Below are 11,158 nucleotides of genomic sequence, written 5' to 3'. Positions count from 1 at the left end.
CTCGTGTACAGCGTAGCAGCAGCCGTCTCAACAGCGGACGTTTGCCCGAATGGCAGGCGACCAAAAATCAATCCCTAATCTGATTGGGGTATGTTTTATTAGCTCTGATAGAATTTAGATTTTCTCTGAAGCAATTTCTTTGGCGGATAAAAGAAGCTATTTAAGGGTAGAACAGGCGATTTCATTCTCCGGGACCGTATAAAGACTATTGTCCAGTTTGTTCATTGTGCTAATTGTAGGAGACACCGATAGGCCTCATGCAGTGTCCTCGGCAGGTAGACGCTCGAGTTATCTGGCTACAGATCAGCCCGTCCAGGCAAATAGGCACAACAGATCACATTCAAATGCTGTTCTTTGGCATATTGACACTGCGGCTATCAGCCAGGCCTGTTATCTGACTGAAGCCTTGATCTATGCCAGCGGGCGGCCGCATAATAACCTGTGAATCAGTTATGCAGAGACTCTGCCTCCCCTTAATTGTCCACATTGTGAGTAAGAAAACACGCGGCGAGCACCGTTGTCTTGATGAGAAATTGACATTTTCTGACCGGCTATCCAGAGGCACTCAGAAAGACAGATAAGATACGTGGTTGTTTTAAAGCAGGGAGGTTATTCTTCTAGGACTGTGCAGATGAGTATGGATTGAAGACCATGACTATGAACTATGAAGGGTTTCACCACCTCTTTTAGACAAGTGATAACCTTGGCCGTTGAATGCATCGACTGATTATTCGCAGTTAGTTAGAAAGTCGCCAGGCACCATGTAAGTGTTTTCAGTGAATGAAATTATGGAGGCGGCACATTAGCTTGTGCTGTGCAAACGAAACGTTTGAAACTTTGAAGCGTTTTGTCATTTTCAACTAAAAAAAGCTAAGTTTGTTAAGACTTGGCTTGAAAAGCTGCACAAAATACAGTAAAAAAACAGTAATAATGTGAAATATTATTACAATTCAAAACACCTGTTTTGTATTTGAATATCTTTTAAAATATAATTTATTCCTGTTACGCAAAGCTGAATTTTCAGCATCATTACGCCAGTCTTTTAGTGTCATGTGATCCTTTAGAAACCATTCAATGCTGATTTGCTGCCCAAAAACATTTAATATTATTATCAAAATGGTTTAAAATGATTGTGCAGCTTAATATTATTGTATTTATAATATTTTAAATTCCTCTTTTGATCAATTAAATGTGTCATTGCTGAATAAAAGTATTACTTTCTTAAGGGTTGTTAAAGACACAAAGCAAGGTGGGAAGAAAAAACATGATTAAAGATGCCAGTATTCAATAAATTATTGCATTTGTGAATATTAGCCAAGTTGTAGGCTGTTTAATGTTCCTAAGCAATTAAAATGATAAAAGAGGCGAAGTTGGCACAAGAAATCAAAACTTACCCTATTTGCTTTCTTAATACATGTTCCTTATTGTGAATGATTTATCAAAACACATTATTTGTCTTTTTTAATGTAATAACTTTATGAGCCTCTGAGAAACTTCTCAAACCATCTGACCACTTTTCACATTTCCTGACAGATAAAATCAAGTTGACCTTTAAACATCCTGATTCATCACATGAAGTAAATGGACATAAGAATGTTGACTTTTTTGAACCGACATCAGCTATTTTACCAATTTGGCCACAACCTGCACAAACGCTTCCTAAATGGGTTGAAAAGGCTAATTTGACTGTTAAATCCAGCTTGTTTAAAAGAAGCCACGATTCCCTGCGCTAGCTGCTGTAGGTATCAGATCTGACTGGGCTCCTTTAGCCTGTAATTGCTCAACTTACATTTCAAACACTGGGCTCAACGAGGCATCCAGTTGAATCAGTTATGGAGCAGCTTCCTGATGAGACAGAGACAGTGAAGCTCAATTCTACAGTCAGCTCACTAATGACCTTCAACAAGGTTAGCACTGCACTGTCCTCTGATTTCACACTCCGCAAGCGCTACGTCTAATGATGCATGCATGACTGACAAACCCCATGTGGTTCTGCAGGTTGTAATTCACATCATGTGTTGATGAAGAGGTGCACCTACTCCACTAATGATGTCTTGTTAAATGCTGATGGAACTGAGACTTTTTCCATTTTGCAGTTGTCATAAGTCGGCCGTCTGGATGAATCGCAGAGAAATATCTCCCGGCTTTCTATCGAGCGAGGCCAAAACAGTGCGTGTGGAGTGTCCGGCGCGAAATGGCAGTTGTTCTTCAGGGATCAGTGCGTTGACCAGGAGGGCCTCCCTCCCCTGGAGACTGTCATTTCTTCTAGGAATTCACAGAAGTGGAAGATGAAAGCCTTGTGTCATCGGTTTACCCAAAAACACCCGGCTGTAAGAGTCTCAGCCAAGGCCAAGGCCAGAGAAAGAGACAGGGCCGCCATTTTAGCCGGCTCTGCTTCATAACTGCAGCGATTTATACCGATCAGATGTGACAGCACTCCAGGTTGACTTTTTTTCTTGTTAATTGTTGGCGTTTTTCGTCTCTGTCCTTGTCCTGACATTTATAATCAGCTAAATAAAGAAATCAGATGTTTGTCTCATTTCCCCCCCCAGTTAAAGTATTGCATTTAAGCAGTAAGGTACAAGAGTATGCACTTAAAGGGATACTCCACCCCAAAATGAAAATTTTGTCATTAATCACTTACCCCCATGTCGTTCCAAACCCGTAAAAGCTTCGTTCGTCTTCGGAACGCAATTTAAAATATTTTGGATGAAAACCGGGAGGCTTGTGACTGTCCCATCAACTGCCAAGTAAATTACACTGTCAAGGTCCAGAAATAGATGTAAACTTTATTTTATCCATCAAAAAATGTGAAAAGTGTTCAGATGGCTTGAAAAGAGGAATTTGTGAAGTCAGCCTAAAAGTTACATTTTAAATAAAGATTATGGAGGCAAACATTGTTTTATTTTAAATTTTAGCATGACTGGAAATACATATTGACCAATCAGCATCCAGGAAAAAAACAACAACAACTTTACATTGTATAATTTTTTTTTTTTTACAGCATATGTAAGTTTATATGCATCTTGTACAGAACTGCAAGTAGGTACATCTTAAAATTATTTTAGTTTTAGTTTGTAAAATTTTACATTTGTAGATTTTTTAGATTTTTTTGTAATTCAATTTTTACTTTCCGGACGTCTCCTTTTTTAAAATTTTGAATGCATGGTTGTTTTTGAGAGTGAGAAACGACCAAAATAAGATTGCAGGGAGAAACTGGTCACAGACAAGAAATACTTTAATTAAATATTATGTAAAATGAACAACTTTGTACAATAAAATGTAGAAATTTGGCCATAAAACAACTCAGATAAAACCATACATGAGCCAGAAAAAAAGGCATTTGTTCTTACAGAGCTCGTGTTTAGTGAATTATTCTGAGTATGGGTACTTAATTAGACTAAACGACAAAACCAGATTGCAGAAATGATGAAATCCCCAAATGCACTTCACGTAACCTTGAGTTTTTCTTACTTTCAGGGTGACCTCTCCGGCTCCTCCACTCGGCCGAGCTTTGTTGAGCCATCACAAAGCAAATACATTGTACATTCATCATTTCTTTCCTTCTACAGCTACCTTTGCTTCCTGCAGCTAAAGGAAACGTGTGTGCCGATTGCCAAGAGGAAACATCCACTTTTGGTTTGAAACAGAAAGTGTAGCACACTGCTGAACTTTACAAAATTTACAAAGCCTGAAGTGCAAAGAAAAAGAGCTCAAAATGAAAGCCTCGGATAGAAAAAAAAAATCACTGTGTTTCATTTGCGGATTTTGGCACGACTCGGAAGTCAATGTCATTGAGAGAGAGAAAAAAAGTGTAAGAAGATGATATGATTTCGGCTATGCTACGGTGTCATGAGTTACTTACAAAATGACATTTACAATATAGAACATCTTCATCTTTGTTGTCCATATATGATACAAAAACTAACTTTTCATTTGTTTTCATTCCCTTTGAATGCTGTTTTACTTGAGGGAATAGGGTCAAATTAATGTTAAAAAAAAGACAAACTGACAAAATAGTCCAAAAAGATGAGGGGTCACAATAATTATTTTTTATTTTAGTAAAAAATGTTTGTGCTTTTTACACCATTGATCTGAATGGAATAATGAGATTCACTGTGGTGTACGTTTGTCATTAAAACAGCAGAAAGGTTCCTCTCAGGAGATTCACTGGAAAGCCTTTGACAGAGCTTTTTTCTGACATATTTTAATAAACATTAGTAACTGATGTATATTTCCATTGCAGATATTTTTTTTTCCTTCTTGATCCCTGTAAACATGGTTCAGTTATGTGGCAAAGTCATGGTGGCAGGTAAAAATGACTTTTTACATTCTACAAAAACAAAATTTACAACCACAATTGGATTTCCCCCCCTGGGGCGGCTTGACATGCACTTTATCTACTAATATTATTACAGCCAGGTGACACAAACAATTTATTTGACTATACAACAAACAGTTTTCTTTCAAAAAAGTACTTTTTTAGATAACTTAAAAATTAATATAAAAATAAACAATGGTTTTGACTGCTCCTCGAAATAGCAAACGAACAAACAAAAATGGACGGAGGGTCTAATGGCATAAAACAATTCTGAATTACAAATGAAATGCGCAGATCTATCGGTACAAAACATCGAATGCAGGCGATGATTCTTGGCTAAACCTTCATCGTGATTTCGACCGTGGAAAACAATGCACGTGAGATCAAAGAAAATGATGGAAAGCAATATACAAAATTTCAAAGATAAATACAATATTTATAATTGATATGTTACAAAAAATTCCCTTAGTGACCGCAAGTGTTTGTGTGAAAGTGTTGCAATGTATAAGACAATTTTACTCCTAACTGTAGGAATAAAACTCTGTACTAAATATTTAAGTGAATCTGGAAAATTCAAGACAAGTGTATAAATATTTAGCTACAACTTTGGCAAAATCACAAAAGTCTACAATTGTATAACCACATACAAAACACATTAGGGAGTAAGGAGCTAGGGGTATAAGGACAACTTTCTGGTACAAGAAACAGACTTCACAGTAGCCTAAGAATGCAATAGTATACAGTGCTAGCAAAAAGTTGAAAAACATTGCAGATCACACTCGCTTTACAGGAAGCTTTAGCAGTGGAAATATTTTCTTTCTTTCTTTTTTTTTTCTTTTGTGTCTTTTTTTAACCAACAGACTGTAGCGCTTCGTCTCTGTTAGTGTGCTTGTTGAAGGCAAGAGAATAATTTTTGCAATATCAAAGTTACAACTTCTACCTACAATAAGTTACAAAGTTCATTTCCGCCGAACGAACTGAACGATAAGATCTCCTTTCCCGGTTCCTCGCATCGTTCCTTCTTCCTTGCCTTTCTTTTTGATTTATAAATCATATATCTTATATTATTTCCAGTTTATTGGCTCTGTATATATTGGCCCCCTTTTTATTACCACAATCAAAATAAAAAAAAAATAATAATAAAAAAGGAAAATGAATTCACATTATGAAGATGTGCAGCGGCAGCCCATCGGTGAAAGAGAAACATTCTTACACATTTTTTTTTTATCAGTGTTTTCATCAAATGGCATATCCACAATGTTTCTTCCCACACATAGCAAGAACTAGACATAGCCAAGATTAAACCAGAAATGTTTATACAAAATAGGTACGTTTTGTTCTTTTTTTTTTTTTCTTCGAGATCGTGAAAATATGACAAGAGATTCAGTCAATAAAATGAAATTGTTCATGACCAAGTCGCTTGCATGTCAATTTCGAATAAACTCTCTGAAACAAAGTGTATTTTTCCTCTGAATAACAGAATTAGTTGCTGATTAACTTCATGACGAATGACGACTTCGAGGAGGATCCTCCGTATAACGTACTTCGCTTCGTCCCAGTGAGGAGGCGGCTGCTTTACAAGGGAAGGGAGTGCAATTTACATGGGTGGGACCACCAGTCCGGACATAGCTGAAAGAGAAAGAGAAACAATTTTAGCATGGGAGGTCTCGAGACGCCGCACAGAAGACAAAAAGGAACACAGCAGTAAGTATGTCACTTGCATTTCACAAAATACTCGTCTCGAAAGGCGCTGGGGATGTTTGTAAAATGGAGGCTGTTGCTGTCGGGGGCCGACGGGGGAGGGTTGGGAGTGATTGAGTGAAATGTGCTTCACCAACAAGGCGTGCTGGAAAGACTTCACTTTTTGAAAGAGGAGCTTTCTGACATTTTGAGGAGAAAGCATCCTGGCTCCCACATGTGTGATATTTCTCTTAGCGTTTTGTTAATGGCAAACAGTGGGCCAGACTCCCAGGAGAGGGTCCCTGCTGACAGCCGTGAAACAACACGGTCACTTCTGCTAACGTCATGTAGACCCACGGTCTCCCCTTCTCAGTCAGCAACCAGACACCCCTCGGCTTTGCCCAAATTGAAATCTTCGCCTCGCTCCCTCCTGCCATTACCAGAGCCGAGTGGATGCTGGAAAACCATTTGCATTCTCCTGTCAGCCCGTTTTTCCACCCCCCAATCTCTCCTTATTGTGACATCTAAAGAAGGCCGGACTAAGACGTCGTACGCCCACTTCTCGGGCCGCCCGAATGCAGAGATTGATGTACTCGCTCATTTCCGCAATTAGGTGTCTAGTGAAGTGCCAGGGGAGGGCAAACGGGAAGAAAGCTCTTTTGCCGCTTTCGACTTATTTGTAGAGTCATGCTTGGAGTGCTTTTAAGTTTGCCAAGGCATCTTATGTTGTGGCATTCCTCATTAATTTCTGCAAACCACATATTAATAAGTAGATGCATGTAGCAGCATGCACTTTAATTTATCAGTTCATTAGGTCTAACATTATTAATCTCGCTTGCACACGCTATGGCTAAAACGTGTTTTCAAAGCAAACAACTGGGCCTTGACGAAGAGCAAATACGAGCGCACTAAACAGCCAGAGTAAGTCTTTAATTTGCCGAACGATGCCGCCCTGCTTTCTTCTTATAATCACATTCAACCTGGGTTATAATCACTTCTTCTGCAGTTAAGTTCCTCTCTGGCGATGTTATTCGATGTTGGATGAGCAAGCACGACGAGGCGTTAACATTTCTGCCCTTTTGAATCCATCGTTCGCGCTACTATTGTAGGAAATGCATTTTTAACACGCTACAGTATTTCGAGGACGACGGGGTTGTGTACCGCCAGTGTAAAGAGAATATGGTGGCATACGTTGAGCTCAGTTTGAATGCAAAAGAACCAGTGAATAATGGAGTAGTTGAGTCGATTTTATTTGTGCAAGATGTTTCCAAATTATAGCGATCACAGCCACTCGAGTATGAAATCTCATGAGACACTTAACTTTGCTTAATCATTAATGAAAGATAAATAAATCAATAAACACACCCACACATGCACATGCATTCTACATGCCCGCATGCATAATGCGTTCTTGCACTTATCCGACCACTCATCTGTCCATCCATCCGCCCATCCACGCGCAAATGCATAATTGAAGCGGGCGGGAGGCCGTGTTCGTTAAGCGGCGGTGGGGATGGCGGATGGGTGGCGTCTGGGTACCAGAGTGCAATAATGCGACCCAACAGGTGAGGCAACAGCGGGGCGTTCTAAAAGCAGGGAGTCGGCTCTCACCTTGAAGTCCATTGCCATTTGCACTGGTGCAAGAAGGAGGTGGAGATGCTTGGGGCCTGACAACTGGAGCAAAGGCGCTTTTTTGTTTCACTGCAGAGATGACATTGGCAGGTGAGAATGAGAAAATGCCGTGTGTACTGCTACAGTTTGAAGAGAGGCTGACCGAAGAGGCTGCCATGGTAGGGCTCGACGGAACTACTGCAACAAAGCAGACATAGTCACCACTCAGAGAGAGTTCACTTCTTACAGACGAAGAGTCAAGAGAGCCGGGCCTCGCCTCTTTTTCAAATCATATTCATGGAATGAAAACAAATCAGGTAGAAATGGTTATGAGGATGGGGGGGGGATTTGGTTTGTGGGTCTTTTTTGGGGGGACTAAAACAAACGAGCATATCATCAGGTAAATGGGGTTGGAATGGGATATGAGATGTCCTGCCATGGCCACTTTCTGGATAATAGGCGTTCTTATCGACTCTGACTGGGTCATTTTGCCGAAAACATTTGTTTTTTAAAGATTTTGAGTGCTGTTTTGCTGGCCTGCTTTATAATTGCAATTGGATTTGCTTTTCAATCAGCTGCTTTGATTGGTCGGATTTGCTAAATGTCTCGGTTGTTCAGCCTCAAGAGTCACCCCTCCTTTTATCCAGTAGCACACATTCCCAAAAGATAACAAAACAAACCAACAAACAACCAACAGAACAACAACAGAGGAGTGTCAAAAGGAAAGGGAAGCACAGGTGGAGGACAGAGAGAGCGGGGGGCTTGTTATTACCTTGATACTTACTGCCGTAGGGAGAGTTTGCAGAGGAGCCGTTCAAGAAGCCCGGTGAACTGGGCACGCCCAAGTTGGGCATTCCCGTGTTGCCATAGCCATTCATGCTGTTGCTGACGGTGTTGTAGTTGGACTGCTGCGGGGTGCTGCTGGGCACATAACCGCGAGGCGAAACGCTGCTCGTGTTGCGACTGTAGCCCACTGCGGACGGAAAGACAAGGGTCAAAATCTGCCACAATTTTCGCAATCTGTATAATTCTTGAGATAGGTGCCATCACCTGTTTCAATGTTTTTTTAGGCTATTTATTAGCATATATATACATATCAAATGTAAATTCTTTGAAAATAGTTCCTATAGTCATGCCACGCCTTCGGAATTTTTTTTACGATTTTCTTTTTCCTGAACGATTTGCACAGTAATGCATTCTGCTTGTTTCATGAGTATGGCCCAATGTGCTAAATTCACCTCCATGTAGTAAGGAGGATATTCAGCATCCTAGCGTGTATTCCGGTGTGATTTTTCCCTGTCCTGACCTGAGTGGAGGCAACAATGGAACAGGTGTAAACCTATTATCGGTACACTGGCTAAATGCAGTGTGTGAGATAGCGCTGCGTGTTCTGGCAGGCTGGCAGCGGAGAGATGGGGACAGGGTCAGACACCTCCTGGGATCTATGCTATACACAGCCAGGAAAGATAAAGCTGCAGCCGGCCTGTGCCATGATTCATGCTGCTAGCAGCTCACTAATGTTCGCTAATCGTTGCAAGCATTTTTTCTAGAAACGTATATAACTCTTTTTTTATATTCGCAGATGAATAACTAAAGTGGTTAGTAGGTTCTCCTGCCTGGCTGTGTGCTGGTTAGGCTGTCGTGTTGGATAGTTTTTCAACAGCTTTGGTGGTTATCTCTCAGACTGACAAGCCTCCAGTTTGGCCAGCAAACCACCTTATTCTGCATTAAGCTTTTTTCTGCAGGGTTCATTGTAATCTACATGGTTATCTTCATGCCACATACCTTGTGAGGTCTCTGAGACGTTGACGGCGAGCTGACCACCGAAAGAGTTGACTCCCATCATTCCGCCATGAGAGGCCGTGTTGGCGAGGGACGGGATCTGGTTGTGGTTGCGTGGGACGCTGTACAGAGCCTCAGCGATATCTGCGGCCCTCTTCAAGATGATCTCCTACCACACAGAAACAGAGAAAGGAGAGTTATCAGAACATTCTCAAAGGAACTTGAGGCCAGAGATCTGAAATGATTATACACTTATGTGTAAATGCATGTAAAACATTTATATAAAATGGCATGCAAATTAAAGCAATCAAAATACTTAAGAGTAAATTACACTTTTTTTTCTTCTTGTGTTTCATGAATTAGTACAATTGGCATACATTTTGGCACTTTATATATATATATATATATATATATACACATACATACACACACAAATTTAAATATGGATTTTCTGTCTGTAGGTAAACATAAATGACAGGACATTTGCATTTGTTTCACTGTAGTTGTACTGCAGTGTCTTCACCTCTGTGCTACTCGACTGGGGGAAAATAATGTAATGGATCATTTCTTCTGAATATGTATTAGACCTCTCAAGCATAGCTGTACTGCTCTGTAGACTATATTCCAGAAGTGCACCTTTTAGGGCCAAGTTCAAGGTTAACCTCCCATTTAAATAAGCCTGTATATGGTTGTGTGAGTGTGTTTTGAGTGATTAACTTGTCACTTTGCACCAAGAGCAAAGGCGCCAGGAATTATATTGCGAAAAAGCTCTTCTTCTTCTTCTTCTTCTTCTTCTTCTTCTTAACAAGCTTTCACCCGGCTACAGTACAAAGGCCCCCAGCTAGCTTTGAAACATACAGGAATGTAGCAAAAGGAGACGAATGCTGACTTAATTACAGCCACCGTGCAAAGGAAGAGAAAAGGTGCTTCATTAGCATGAGTTTGTACCTGGTTGTTGTGTGGCATCCCGTACAGTGCTTCCACAAGGTCAGCGGCTCTCTTTAGCAACACCTCCTGCAATATACACCCAGAATGCAACATAATCAGTCATAAAGACATATAACCACCATCAGCCATTGCACATGAACAATAAGCGTGCATGTGGGTCCGGGTACATTATAAGCTCTTTATCTCTGGTTGGGAAATAATACACAAGCTGACGAGTGGAAATAAAACATTTTTAATTATATATTATCAAATGTATTATTTTATTTCTTAGTCACATTTCATGTGACTTAGTTAGACTAGTGAAGCAGTGTGTAACTTAAGCTAAATGAGTCAACATAAGGACTTGCATTTCAACGACGTGGCCTTGTGGGTATTAAACAAACAAACACTAGCACGCCGCAACGAGTCAAACACAGACGCCACGTTTGCCTGCTAATTCCGCGCACTTTAGCTCAGAAGAACAATGAGTCATTTTCCATATCTTAATTAAACTGGCAGAGTCCTCAAAGACAACATCTCACCCCTAATGCATGCCCCAAATTTGCAGAAGAGTTCAATGCCCATTCCTCTTTCTTCAGGACAATAAAGTGAATTAGCTCGGGTTAATCTAGTTCTTTCATAATGACATTAGGAAATTTTTCAATTAACCCTCTTTCTCTGGCTGTTGTAAAGGACTTCATAAACGACTTCCCCTCCAGAGTGGGCTGAGAGGCTGTGCCCTGGGACATGGACGCCGGGAACTCTCGCTTATCCCTGTCTGCAAGCTTTCCTCCGACTTATAACACAACAAGGATTAACCTGCCGCTTATTTTCCCT

General features: G+C 40.5%; 1 protein-coding gene across 10 annotated transcripts in view; it reads right to left on the bottom strand.

Annotated features, from left to right (window-relative positions):
* Nucleotides 1–4,249: 4,249 nt before the first annotated feature.
* LOC107553694 (transcription factor COE3) overlaps nucleotides 4,250–11,158 on the bottom strand; it is a 107,680-nt gene continuing 100,771 nt past the window's right edge. For 3 of the 10 annotated variants that reach the window (XM_016235993.1, XM_016235996.1, XM_016235997.1), the window contains exons 12-16: nucleotides 10,343–10,408; nucleotides 9,398–9,563; nucleotides 8,385–8,585; nucleotides 7,613–7,810; nucleotides 4,250–5,950 (exon numbers count right to left, since the gene is read on the bottom strand). In XM_016235993.1, coding sequence (XP_016091479.1) covers nucleotides 5,919–5,950; nucleotides 7,613–7,810; nucleotides 8,385–8,585; nucleotides 9,398–9,563; nucleotides 10,343–10,408 — 663 coding nt within the window. In that variant the 3' untranslated portion in view covers nucleotides 4,250–5,918. The remainder of the gene's footprint in view (nucleotides 5,951–7,612; nucleotides 7,811–8,384; nucleotides 8,586–9,397; nucleotides 9,564–10,342; nucleotides 10,409–11,158) is intronic. The other 7 variants (XM_016235999.1, XM_016236000.1, XM_016236001.1 and 4 more) reach the window with 3 other exon arrangements.

This window comes from Sinocyclocheilus grahami, unplaced genomic scaffold, assembly GCF_001515645.1.
Source record: "Sinocyclocheilus grahami isolate Dianchi unplaced genomic scaffold, SAMN03320097.WGS_v1.1 scaffold477.1, whole genome shotgun sequence".
NCBI lineage: Eukaryota > Metazoa > Chordata > Actinopteri > Cypriniformes > Cyprinidae > Sinocyclocheilus > Sinocyclocheilus grahami.
Note: the sequence above shows the minus strand (reverse complement) of the source record. Positions and strands in the feature narration are given on the sequence as shown.